This window comes from Sturnira hondurensis, unplaced genomic scaffold, assembly GCF_014824575.4.
Source record: "Sturnira hondurensis isolate 20B ecotype Veracruz unplaced genomic scaffold, ASM1482457v3 Scaffold0021490, whole genome shotgun sequence".
Lineage (NCBI taxonomy): Eukaryota > Metazoa > Chordata > Mammalia > Chiroptera > Phyllostomidae > Sturnira > Sturnira hondurensis.
The window spans coordinates 1,196,456-1,209,989 of record NW_028094121.1 but is presented as its reverse complement, the minus strand read 5'-3'; the positions used below and the strand labels follow the sequence as shown (position 1 = coordinate 1,209,989).

At 57.6% G+C, this 13,534-nt stretch overlaps 1 protein-coding gene across 4 annotated transcripts in view; it reads right to left on the bottom strand.

The window, feature by feature from the left end:
* Positions 1 to 3,629: 3,629 nt before the first annotated feature.
* HIVEP3 (HIVEP zinc finger 3) overlaps positions 3,630 to 13,534 on the bottom strand; it is a 410,805-nt gene continuing 400,900 nt past the window's right edge. For 2 of the 4 annotated variants that reach the window (XM_037032649.1, XM_037032651.1), the window contains 3 exons: positions 10,952 to 11,038; positions 5,727 to 6,601; positions 3,630 to 4,618 (listed from right to left, as the gene is read on the bottom strand). In XM_037032649.1, the coding sequence (XP_036888544.1) occupies positions 3,818 to 4,618; positions 5,727 to 6,601; positions 10,952 to 11,038 (1,763 nt within the window). In that variant the 3' untranslated portion in view covers positions 3,630 to 3,817. The remainder of the gene's footprint in view (positions 4,619 to 5,726; positions 6,602 to 10,951; positions 11,039 to 13,534) is intronic. The other 2 variants (XM_037032652.1, XM_037032653.1) reach the window with 2 other exon arrangements.

The following is a 13,534-nucleotide window of genomic DNA, read 5'->3' as shown; positions in this document are numbered from 1 at the left end:
CCTCAGGCTGAACACCCAGCCAGAGCTGTAATAAAGGCAATTATTATAAGTGTAAAAACTTCTCATTCACAGTACAGATGTAATTTACAACCAAGGTCACACACATCAATACCGAGAGTGTTCTTCCTCTTGTACGTCAGACTCTGTGCTTTAGACCTGCGCAATTTTTTTTGTTGAGTTTTGTTTTCTTTTGCACTGATATATACCATACCAACATTGCAAGATGCAAGTATAGAAACTGGAGATTAAATAAAATTACAGGCAGAACTACCCCATCCCAGTGTGGTTGCTGTACATATCTACAGTACGATTTTTAGAGCGTATTGCCATTTAAGAACATAGAAACTCTACAGACATTTGCACGGACAGAATACATACACCTTTTAGAGGAAAAAGGCAAATATTTATCTTACAGAGAGCGAGTATCTTACATTTGCCAACACTTCTCCTTTTCCTGTTTCGTTTCTTTAACACTAAATTGAGTGAAGTGATCCTAGTGCTGGAGCAGTTTTCTAATGGAAAGCAGACTGGATTCACGACACAGAAGCAGAATTTGTGGGACAGGCCCCAGGAACTGTCTCCCCTTGGTCAATGCCACAGGTCTGTCCCCAGGGACGGCTGCCCAGGCAGGACTTTTGCTTGAGAAGGATTTGTCCGAAGAAGGGTCCAGAGAGGAACTCAGCTGGTTCCTGTGTAAGAGGCCAGGTGGGAACTGCGTACGGGGGAGAGAGATCAGGAAGCTAATTCCTTCAGACTTTTCCCCACAGACCCCTTGTGGGTCTGGAAGGTGGAGGTGGGAGAATGAGCAGTTCCCTGCCTCTGGCTGGGGGCGGGGGCGGCGCAGGGGGCCTGGGGAAATGCGCCTCAGAGAAAGACGGGGTTAGTATCCAGAGTGACCTTGAGCTTACTGAGGGTGAAGGGTGTTCTGGAGGGTGGGCCTGGAGCCAGGGACTTAGAACCCCCAACAGAAGGCAAGGGTTGTCTGTGAAACCTCAGCATGTGTCCCTCCCACGCCCCCTCCAGCCAACACCACCCGAGGACCAGGGCTGGCCTGTGCCGAGGAGTGACCATCCCCACACGGTAACAGAGCATGCAACAGGTACCTGTGCCCCCGACACTGTCCCTCAGCGTGGACAGCAGGGTCACAGGCAAACTGGAAACACGGATGTGGCCGGGAGCAGGGCCGGGGCCTGGGAACGGCATGCAGCAAGAGTCCCTTTCCAAGTTATGAAGCTGTATGTGGGGGCCGGGCCCTGTGCTCAGAGAGTGGGAGGGGAGTCTAGAAGGGGGGTTAGGGCTATGCCCAGGGACACGGGACCCAGACTGGTGGCATTGACTCTGCCTCTCTGAGCACCTGTGTGGGGCAGCGGCCCTTAGGCCAGATTCTGTTTGTGGAATGTATCTCTGTTATTGAGAGATGGGTCTCCAGTGACTCCAGGTTCCAGTCCCCTCTATCTGTGCCTGTGGCCTGAGTGACCACGAGGACTCTCCCCTGCTGGCCACACCATCTATGTCTGCACCTTCCAGGAGGGAAACCTTGTAGGTGGGCTGTCTGAGTACAGAGGGAATGATGCCCAGGGGAGCTGAGGGTGCAGAGCAGGTGAGCACCCCCAAAGTCAGAGGCTACCCAACAGAACACCTGGTCTGTGGCTTTGTGGCTCTGGGGCTGGAAGATCAGGCCCAGGAAGATTTCAAACCTGTGCTGAATTGAAGCAGTGCCTTTACCCAGCTCCCAGGCCTCAACGCTTAAAGTCTCTAGTCCAGGGGGTGGGACTGAAAGGGGAGGGCGAGGAAGGGCCTGGCCTCGGCCTGGGCTGAGCGCTGCCTGGTTCCTTCCCACTTCCTGCCAGGCTGAAACATCACCAGTGTGGTCAGGGCCCAGCTTGCTGGCCTGCTTCCAGGGTGGGCGAGAGTCCCAAACACTGGGTCAGGCAGCCGAGAACTGCTTGCTAATCCCACCCCCAGCACTGTGGAGCCCATTGGCCCCCAGGAGACCCTTCCCCTCTTTCCCCCTTTTTGTCTTAGCTCTGAGTGAGGTCAAAGCAGAATGAACTAGTTGGTGCATTGGATGCTGGACCTGACTGGTGTGTCTACCTAGCAGGGGCCGAGCAGGGCAGGGCCCTGGACTGGAGGAAGAGGGAGTTACGGCTGAGTGCGGGAGCTCACAGCAGTGCAGCCCTCTCCACCTTCTGGGGTCCACCTGAGCAACAGCACAGGAGCGCCCTGCAGGTGCAGCATCCCCACCACCTGGCTGAGGGCTGGGGGTGGCCAGGGGAGTCCCTGCTCTGCCCTGTGGCCTCGGCACCCAGCCTGGTGGCAGGGGGGAAGCACGTGCTTGCTCCCCCTTGAAGACACTAAAGAAAATTTCTGGAGGGTTGGGGGGAAAATCCCCCTCCTCCAGAGCAGAGTAAATATGCTGGAGTTCAAATTCCACACTTAAATTTGAGATTTTCATTTCTGGCCACGTTATTTTTCTTACAAAGCAGGTTTTTGCCCCAACAAAGGCAGGGCAGTGTCTTGGAAGAGTTCGTGGGGCTGAGAAGGGAGCACTGGCTAGAAGTGACCTCTTTGGAAAAGGACTGAAGTGATTCAGGACATTATAACTCCTCCAGGTCAAGAGAACTGGGCCGTCTGGGGGAAGTAGCCAACAGCACCCTCTCTTCCCACCAATCTGAGGGGAGTGGCAGCCTGACAGTGTGGGGGCTCAGATGGGGGGACCAGTCCTGCAAACTTCCTGTGCCGAGCCCTGGGAAAACCCAGCTGTGAGGAAGAGAGCCCTTTATACCCCACAGACCAAATGTGAAACACGTGAAACGAAACCCAAGCACCAGTCTCTGGAATAGCAAGGTTATGCACCTTGGATCTTGACCCTGAGGGCTGGGCCCTGCCACTCCAGCCTTGAGAGTGGTTTCTAGAACAAGGCAGGCAGCCTATGGCCAGGGCCCTGAGAGCAAGGCCTAGGTCAGGTGCTCAGGAATCAGGAGATGGTCAGAGCTCCTTCCCCAGCTCAGGGTCTGGGGGTGGGGCTGTGGGGGGTGGGGCTGTGAGGTGTGGGGTTCCACTGCTCAAAGGCTGGAATGGGCCCAGCACTCAGACCACCTGGGCATCTGGGAGCCCTGGGCTGGGGGAACCAACTGGCTCCCTCCTACCTTCTGCCTGCTATTACTTTGTATTGAAGTCCTAGGAAAAGAATCAGTTTCTTTTTCTTGGGAAAAAGAAAGTTGGAATTTTCTGGGCTTGCCCATGAAGGCCGAGTGGAATCTCCCTGCCTGCATCTGTGTCCCTCTGTCTGGGGCCACTGGCCCCTGTGCTGGCAGTGAGGGGTGACCACCGTCTGGGGTGGGCTGAAGTGGCAATAAACCGGACAGAAACATCTGTACATAGCAGTGCTTGCTTTTGCATTTAATTATATATTTTTAAAAGTTTTTTTTTCTCTCTCAGTGCATCCCCTATCCTTCAGCAAATGGCTGCCTCTCACCAGTCTTGCAGGGTGGCTGCTGACCCCCGAGGTGGAGTGTGAGGCCCCCCTGTACCCTTTCTGAAAAAAGCACAAAATATTCACAGCCTCACACTCCTCGTGGGTTTTTTTTATGTGTGTGTATGTTTTGTTTGTTTCTTTTCAAGCAACAAAAAGTACAGAAAAAGGCACAGGTAACTGCATACATGAAAAGGTACAACCGAGGGGGCTGAGCAGAGGCTGCTGGGACACGGGACAGATGGGACGGGCAGCCCACGGGAGCAAGATGATCGAGGAAGCTGGCTGGAAGCGTCTGTTGCCGAACACCGGAAGCCAGATGCTGAAGCCGTTGGAGAGAGGCTAAGTGCTTGGAGAGGCCCTGTCCTCCGGCTGCTGTTTCGGCACCCTGGGCCCCCCACTTCCTGAGGGCTCGGAGGGGCCCTGACTGGTCCTGGGTTGCCCAGAGAGGTTCCTCCTCTGGGCTGGGAAGCGAGTGGTGGCCTTTGCCAGGCAGCCCACGGAACTGCCGCAGTCCAGGGGTGGAGCAGCCCCTGGGGGGCTGGCCAGCGTGTGCGGTGACTCCACGCAGGAGCTCCAGGACCGAGCCTGGTGGCCCGGGGGTGGCTGGGGCGAGGCCTCGGGCAGGGTGCGGGGGCTGTGCGTGGGTGCGGGCTCTGCAGATGCGCCAGCCTCACGGGCCTCCCAGTCGGGGGGTCTGCCCGGGCCTCTGCTCGTCCTCTCCCCCTCCTTGGGGTAGTCCCTGCCCTCCAGCTCCGAGGACAGTGTGAACTTGGAGACCTTAGCCACGGGGGACACGGAGGCTGACGAGCTCTCGGTGGGACTCCAGCGGCCTCGCTCCTGGGCCTCCCTGGCCCCTGTCAGGTCGCTGCCACCCCCTGAGAAGCCACTGACCCAAGTGGGCCCTGGCAGCAGGGTGGGCTGGGCCCCAGGCCGGGCCTGCACCATCTGGATCCCGCCGATGGGAATCAGGGGGCATGGGGCGCGGGCCAAGTGCTGCGAGTGCAGAGGGAGGTGGCTGAAGACGTTCTCTGTCCGGGCTGGGGTGTGGCCGTGGAAGTCGTGGGGGGCGGAGAAGGGTCGGGAGGAGATGGGATGAGCAGGGCCAGGTGAGCAGGAGGGACTTCGGGACTCGGCCTTCTGCTGGGGTCAGAAAACAAGACAAGGTAAGGCCAGGTTATAGGCTAGGCCCGTGGACATCTCAAGGCCTAAAAGACAAGGGGGCCTGGCCTGAGGTCACAGAGCAAGTGCCGGCTGAGCTGGGAGTCCCAGCTCCCTGCCAGCGACACCGCCTGTGTGGGCGCCCTCTCTGCAGTGGGCAGGTGGTCCACAGACGTGCACCGGCCGGGAGCACACTCGGGCCACGCTGATCACAGCCTGTGGGACTGGGGGTGCTCTGGGGTACTCTGGGGAGATGGGCCCTCTATCTGGGTTCTGCGGAATCTCCTGTTCCTAAAATGGCCTCGGCCCAACTTTACCCCTGGACCCAAGTTCCCAGTCAAGGCTCCTGACCTTCACCCACCACGAGGAATTTTAACGTGACCCCAAAATCGAAAATGCAGAGACTTCTACACCATGCTCCTCCAGAAGCTCTAATCCCTGATGACAATGTCGATGCAGCTGGAGGTGAAGGGTAGTGTGGGGCCATGACACATGATGACGGTGACGGTGACGGGAGGGATTCGGGGGGGGGGTGTAGAGGGAAGTTAACAACGGTGACGCTGTCAGGGCTGGGGATCACAACGACATTGGTGGTGGGGACAGTGGTGACAACTGCGGTGACTGCTGCTGATGTGGCAGCACTGACTGAGCTGGCGAGGTGGTGGTCATGGTGTGCTGGAGTGCCCTGATGGCTGAGGGGGTGTTGGCAAAGGAGACAGTGACGGTGCTGAAGGTGTGGCAGGGATGGCGTTGGCTGTGGCATCTCTGAGGATGCTGGTGACAGTGATGCTGAGATGTGATGATCTAGGTAAGGTGGGGATGGGGACGGAGACGGAGTGGGAAGGACAGGCACAGGGCCAGCTCCCAAGTCCACGCTCTGCTGCTCCCGGGGCTAGATCAGCTAGTCTCAGGCACCCGGCGTGGCGCTTGGCACAGAAGGTGCCCCATGAACGTTTGCTGAGTTATCAGGGACCCCTGTGTGGGCAGGGCTGTTTAGCTCCAGACCTGGCACCTCAGGGGAGAGTGACTCTACAGTCCCCCCACCTGCTGGGAGGAGCAAGAGGCCCAGCCACTCGGGGCAGGAACTCACCCATGTGGAGGCACAGGTCTCGGGGCTTCTGCCAAGAAGCTTGTGAGGTAGAGGTGCGGGCCGGTAGGGAGCCCGCGGGGTCAGCCCCGAACTTGGGCCGCACTCTCCCGCTGAGGTGCTGCCTGGCCCAGCCAAGGCCCACTTCCCCGGCAGCACTGACCATGGTGGTGACTCAGCCTGGCCTGGTGACCGTCTCCTGGTGGGCGAGTGTTGGGGGGTGCCTGGGTCTGTGGTGCCCTCATGTTTGGGGGGCAGATGCACTCGAGGGGGCAGCTCCCTTCCCAGGGGTTGGGGGGTGAGGGGAGACAGCTCAAGTCTTAGAGACCCACAAGGGAGAGGGCCGGTCTGGGAGACAGGTGGGCTCTGGGCCGGTGAATGTCGCTGGGGAGAAGAGTCACTTTTGGTTAGTGGGTGTTTGTGGGCAAGTGGTGAGCGGCTGCTTGCTTCTTTGCCCGGGGACCACGGCCTTCTCGGGGACAAGGCCTTAGAGCTCAGGGCTGAGCTTGTGTCCCTCTCCACAGGGCCTGAAAGGGCCGGTCCCAGCGGGGGGAGGCACAGAACACTTTGGCTGGACGTGGAGCAACCGCCTGCCTCTGACGAGCTGCCCCGTGCGGCCTGGCTGACAGAGGTGGTGTCTGGGGGCCGCGGGCCCCGAACGGGAGAGGAGTCTGTGGGCAGCGAGGCAGGCGGGCAGGGCAGAGGTGCCTCTGAGGACGGTCCTGGTGGCTCGTCCTGACTCTCATCCTCATCCTCGTCCTCGTCGTCATCCAGGTCCGAGTCTGAGCCCGAGTCCTCCAGGTCTGAAAACCGGTGCTCTCCTGTCGCCTCTGAGCCCTCCCGCCCTTCCGAGTCCTGGAATGGGTCGTCACTGGTTCCTGTGGGGTGAGAACAGGAGGCTTGGGGTCATAGCTGGCCCCTCGGCTCCTCCTCGCCAGACCCCTCCTCGGCTCTGCAAACCGAGCCTGAGAGCCATGGCCACAGCACAGGATCATTGAGAGAATGAGGGACACGGCAAACAAGGGGACGCTTTGTAAATAACCACTGTGAACAAATTACCTTGTCCCGACCATGTGCCAGGTTTAGTGCTAAGGGCTTCATGGGTACTCATTCATTTAGTCCCAACCACCCGTGAGGGCGGCACTCTCCTTGTCTTCACATCACAGGTGGGGAAACTGAGGCAAGAGATTAAGAGACTAGCCCGAGTATGCTAGGCAGTGAGGCTGGACTGGAGCTCAGCGAGTAAGACTGGCCTCTTTTCGAGGTTCTGATTTTTTCGCTGCCACGTCAGTGCCGGCTCTGCCACGAGCAGGCGAAGTCCCCTTGCTCTGCCTCCAGCTCCCCCTCTGTCAAGTGAGAGTGACAGTTCCACCCCACAGGATTCGGCAGTGAATGCACACCGCCACAGGGCGAGGGCTCCACTGATTATGGCCACTGTCAATACGGCCATGAAGAAACCACTTATTCTGGGACACAGCGGCCATGCTGCACGGGGCCTCGGTCTGTCTAATGTGTATCTGCTGTGCCCCACGGCCAGGCTGCTGCTGCTGGACGCTACAACGGCCTCCGGCAGGTGGCAGGCCCGGGCCTCTGGGGTTTGGCCAAACGGGCCTCGGGCGGCAGAGCAGGGCCCCGTCCTAGCAGTACCTGCCCAGAGGACCTGCTGCCCTTGTAGACACCTAAGCTGCTCCCAGTTGGAGTGGGGGTGGGGTGGGGAGCTTCGAAGCATCAGCCTCCTGGTCTGGGTTCTGGGAGGGCAGCCCCAGACATATGAGTCACCTCCAACATGGCACAGGTCTCACTGGGGCAGTAATGAAGCTGGCAGCTGGCAGGACTCTGGGGGGGCTCCACTGACACAGGACCTGCCTGGCAGGTTCCTGAAGGTTAGGTCCTGTGGGTCCATCTCCAAGCTCATCACCAGTCCCACCACCTCACTCGGACATGCCAGCACTCCTCCCACTACCGACTGGGAGAACTGGACACCCACGCAGACTCAGGCCACCTGTGCACCCAGGCTACCAGTCCCACCACGCCAAGATGCCCAGGGGCCAGAAAGCACAGCATTCACTCCTTCAAATAGCTCAACATGCAACAGTAAGGTACATGGAATGAACGACAGTGGGCATTCAGGAAGATGTAGGTCAAAAAGCTCTGGGGTGGAGCTGGGGGTAGCAGGTAAAGGGAGCAGAGTGATGGGAAGGGGAAGAGACCTGGGGTTGGGAAGGGAGCAGGGAAGTGGGAGGGAGTGGGGGTGCAAATATGCTTTGCAGTTTTGCCCCCACCCCCACCCTAGGCATTGCCTTCCCTGACCAAGACTTGAGTGGAGGCCTGCTTCAGCCTCAGGAGTCCACCTGGCTGGCCACTTGGGGAAATCCAGGCCCAGAGCGGGGCAGGAGGGGCTCCCCCAGGATCACCCCACAGGTAGTGACCGAGTCAAAACTAAGGTTTATAACTCTTGCATTATTATACTGCCAGTTTAAAAATTATTTTATGCCTCAAGAAATAGAAAATGGTGTGGGTTTGAGTCTCAGCTCCACCTCGTCCTTGCTGTGTGATGTGGGATAACTTTCTGTGTTCAGCTTTCTCCTCTGTAAAAAGTAAGTTCACGTAATAGAAGCCACCACATGAATCTGTGGTGAGGCCTGTAATGACTGGAAACAGTAAGTACCTGATAAACTTCAGCTATTATCTGTTCCAAGTACCCAGGGCTCAGCAGACAGCCAGCATTATGAGTATTTTGCAATTGAGGTCAGAGGGAGAGTTGGGACCAGGGTCTCTTGACATCCAACAAAGAAGGCCCCTGAAGACTGCCTTTAAGGATGAGGAAACTGAGGCTCAGAGCAGGGCAGTGGTCTGCCCTAGACACCTATTGCCAGGTGGTGGAAGCCAAGGTTCCTCTGCCCAGAGCAAGGTTCGCCAGGCCCCCCACATCTGGGCTCCTGCAGGGCTCTATGGCATGCCCCTACCCTGGGGGCCCATTCCTAACGCCCCAGGGAGCACCGGGTTACTGCTGGAATCCCCTGTCTGCTTGGGGCCTGAGACCGAAGAGGAGACAGAATGAGTGGAAGGGCGCTCACGAGTTTCGGCCACACGGTGGCGCTAGTGCTCAACCTCTAACAACCAGGGCGAGGCTGGTGCAGGCCCGGGCACCAGGAGGCAGTGGATCCCCAGCTGTACTCCTGATCACTATTTGGTGTCCAACAGACAGGCTCCTTCTGGAATCTTTCTCACCGTGGGGAGTGGCAACTCCATCCTTACAGTGTCTTAGGCTACAAACCTCGGACTCATCTTTGGCTCCTTTTTTTCCCTGATGTTCCCTCCCCGCAGACACTGAAGCGGAGGGGTGNCCTCCCCCCCCCCCCCCCCCCCCGGACGTGTCAGCAAAACCTGTTGACTCTACTTGCAGAATGTATGCAGAATCCGACCTCTTCTCCCCAACTCTACTCAGCTCACCCGGTCCAAACCAACCGGTACTCAGCAGCGCCCCCTACTGGCTGCCTTTGGCACACAGCCAGAGTCATGGAAAGTCATGGAAGGTCACTTTCAGCCAAGTCTGGCTCTTGAGGACCCTTGGCTTCCATCATCAAGCAACAGGTGTCTGGGGCAGACTACTGCCCTGCCTTGAGCCTCAACTTCCTCATTCTTAAAGGGGGTCTTCAGGGGCCTTCCCTGCTGGATATCAGCAGACCCTGGTCCTCACATCCCCTCTGACCTCAGCTGCAAAATGGTTGCAATACTGGCTGGCTTCACCCCGACCTAACAGAGAGAGGCCCCTCCCCACACTTCCCAGCCCCTCCCATACAGTTTTTGCTTCATTCCCACTGCCCCTGCCCAATACACACGTTCATTGCCCGCCTTCCCTCCAGATGTAAGCCTCTCGAGGGCAGACTCCTCAGCACCTGCAAGAGGCTGCAACATGGCTGCTGCTCAGATACTATTTCTGCAGGTTCCATCCTCACGTAAGGTGGGTACGGTCATCCTTTTTGCTGAATTGGGAAAACGAGGCTGGGAGGGAGTCAGGGACCGGCCCAGCGTCCCACAGTTGTCTCCTGGTGTGGTGCCAGTCATCCCCTCTGGGCTCCCACCCAGGCAGGGCTCAGGCTCCCGCCCGGCCCCCAGGCAGCGGGGGGCCAACATTTGACTTGTTGCCGAATGTTGACTTGGAGCCAACATTTCTGTGTGACTCCGGGCATTGCTTTTTATCTGTCTGAGCTTTCCTTTCCTCTGCTTACAACGGGCAACACGAGTTTCTACCACCAGCCTCAAGGACTCGGTGAGACTCCTGCAAATAGCCTGATAGACATTCTTGATGAGAATGGTAACCTCACTCCTGGTTTTGGGGGAGCAGCACCAAGTTCATTCCATAATGGTGATTTGTTTCACCTAAAAGAGAGTATGATCTAACTCATTTGTGAGACTGCAAATATATCCCCAAATCAGAAACAAAAGCAGAAGAAACATACACACACTCAAAGTCCTGATTCTGATTTCAGGAAATCTCGTCAAAGGTGTGGCAGGTGCAGGAGGAATGCCCATGGCCTCCCCCGTGTTGGGGGGACTGCGGTCCACTTGCTGAAGCCCCTCTGGCCTCCTCCTTGGGTGCCAGGCTGGACAGTGTCCAGCCAGACCCACTGCCTTACACTCCCCTCTCCCCTCTGCCCTTTCTCCGCAGAAACCGGTTCTGATAATATGCCTCTTGCTAATGAAAGACTACGACTGGGGCATGGTGCTGGGTGTGGAGTGGGAGGGCGAGGCGACAGGTCTGGCTTTGGCTTTCTTCAAGCCACCAGCTCTAAAGGGCCCAGGGGTCAGTCCCCTGCCCAGAGTGTGCAGGTGTGAGTGTGGGCAGGGAACACATGTGTGTACCGTATAGTGTCATGGTGAGGGTTTGCTGAGATAATGGCATATGTTTAGCACAAGCCTGACACGTAGTGGGTGCCGTTAATGTTGACAAGGGTTACTCATGTATCAGCTTACTCAGCACACACTCACTGAGCACCCTCCAGCACCAGACCGTAATGCGCCATAGTTACGGCTGCGCAGAATGCACTCTTAGTGTACGGGGAGGGGGTTGACCATTCTGTGACTTGAAGCTCGTCTCCCAGGAACTGGGAGGGCTGGAGGAAAGGGCATCAAAGGAGGAGGGGAGGGAGAGGGACAGATAGAGGAGCAGGTGGTGGAGGGGGGTGTTGGAGAGGACAGGATAGAGAAAGTGGGCAATCCGCTACCTTCTTCGGCTTCCAGCTCCTCCGGCACCCCCGTCTCTTGGCACTTTTTGCTGTGGGCCTTCGACTTCATGTGCTTAGTCAGATTCCCTGGAAAGGAATGAGAACAGACTCAGGCTTGGCTGGGGGCCAGGGGCCAGGGCAGGCCCAGGGTACACAGAGGCAGCACCTGGCCGGCGGGCCATGGCTTCTCAGACCGGCTGAGGCCCTGCCAGCTCCTGGGGCTGGGCAGCGGCCTGTATCCAGGCTGGGATGTGCAGCTATAGCCACTGTTCAAAGCCACCTATGGGAGCTGGGGCCTGGGGGGCGCTGTGGGGGCATGTAGGGTATAATGGGAAAGTATGAGATGCTGGTTAAAAAAAAAGAAATTAAAAGACATCTCATGTGCAATAGGTTTTCCTGCTTTTGCTTTAACTCTGGGCCTGGGAACTGGTGACACTCATTAAACAGGATGCTTGGCTTGGGTACTGACGATGCCCTTCCATCTGAGGGGACTTCTGGGGCAGGCCACAGGGAGCCACGGGGTTGGGGCCTAAGCCCTGACTTACTTATAGAAGTAATGTCGTGGACCTCAGTGTCCCCCAGGCCACTGACTGCTCCATGCCTGCAGAGTCCTCAGGGGGTGGCTAACTGCCCCAAGTGGTCAGTCCAGCCCCACGGCTGATGAGCAGAGGCAGCTGGTCGGTGAAATAAGGACAAAGGTACCAATACCTTCAACTCCCCCTCCCTACAACATGTGCTCAGCACTTCAAAGGCCACAAAGGCCTGTGGGCAGGAGCGCTCTGTGAAGGAGAAGCAGAGTACTGCCAGCCCCGGCCTAGCTGGTCCCAGGAGGCTGCAGGCCAGGTGCCTCGCAGTGCTCCTCTAGGCCCGGCCACACTGTGACATGCACATGGCCTGTCCGTGTACCACTCCCCTACCATATGGTGGTTCACACCACAAACCACAAGTGCTCCAAGCTAGGTACTCTCTCTCACTGATCTTAATAACTGGTAAGTTTGAATGGATGGATGGATGGAAGAAAGAACAATGGACACTCGAACAGATGAATGAGAGTCTGGTGAGTGGGTGGATGGATGAGTGGATGAGAGGAGATATAGAGTGAAAGAAAGGCAGGAGGAGGACAGATGGATGGGATACGGGGTGATCAGGTCTGCAGACGGAGAGACAGATGGGGGTAAATTATTACATGAAAAAATAATCAATAGGATAGACAGAAAATGGGTCAATAAGCGGATGGGAGGCTGGAGAACCAGCTTGGAGGATGGAAGTGTGAGTACGTGGGGGAACGCTGGTTGGGTGGGTGAAGGGATGCACGTGCGCGCGCGCACACACATGCGCACACGTGCACGTGCACACATGTGCGCACACATGTGCATGCGTGAGAGGCCGGCAGGCAGGAGGATGAAAGGGTGCGTGGAAGGGTGGATGGGTGGGGGGCCAAATATGCAACAGGAGGAACAGAGAGGATGAGAGAACAACGGGAGGACACGTGGGCAGAAAGAGAAACTGTTAGAGGCAAGGATGGGAGAAGTGGGGGAACGGGAGGGGAGACGATGGACAGGTGAACAGGGAGAGAGCCCATGATGAACCAAGGGGAGGTTCTTAATCATTTGAAGAATTTTAAGGAGCCTTTGGGGTTTTGCTGGGAGGGTAGTGGGCACGTGGATCTGGGGTTTCCTGTGGGGTGCAGGCCCAGGCGGCAGGGACGGGAGAGGAGCTGGTTCTCCTTCCCCATCACCCGTGATGGCCTCTTTGCCATCTCTGATTTCCCTCCTATAACTGGACAGAAACCAGGCTCTTTCACTGCTGGTCGGAGGGGGAGCACAGTCACAGCTTCCGGGGCCATCCGGAGGCCAAAGGGTTCCCGACGGCTGCTGCCCAACACCAGGGGCCTTGCCCTCACTGCCACGAGCACGCCACACCCGGGGAGGATGTCAGGGGCGGGGAAGGCAGTGGGGTCCTTCCATGGGTTCGAGGCACGAACTGCCTCCTGTGGTTCGGGAACCAACCTGCCGTGCTCTGACTTCCCCAGACCACAGAGGGCTGTGGACGCTGCTTGTTCTGGCTGCGGCATGACTGTCGTGCATGTTCTGCCTCAAAGGTTCAGGCCTCTTTCCGACTGAGTTAGATGCCAAGCACCCAATGGGTGCACGGCAGCCTCGTGTGGGGAGGGCTCTTTTCATCACAGAAGTAAAATCTTGGGAGGAACCTCACAGACCATGTAGCCCAAACCCCAGCAGGCCCAGGGGTTCCCAGCTTTTGCTCTAACTCTTGGTCCTAGTGCTGACGGCACCATTAGTCAGGGCCACTGACCGTCTCCGCTGCTGGGCTGCCCCAAGAGTGCTCCTGTGGCCCGCACAGCAAGCCAACCAGCCACGGCCGTGCTGCCAGTGGGTGCAGAGACCTGTCTGGAACCAGGTCTCAGGACTCCAGGGGCCTTGCTGCTCCACATGGCTGCACGGAACCCGGATGGTCTAGGAGCCTGATGGCTTTGGGTTTGAGTTTGGCCTCTGCCACTTGCTGGCTGTGTGCTCCTGGGCGAGTTTCTTAACCTTCTCAGCCCCAGTTTCTGCAGCTCTAAGG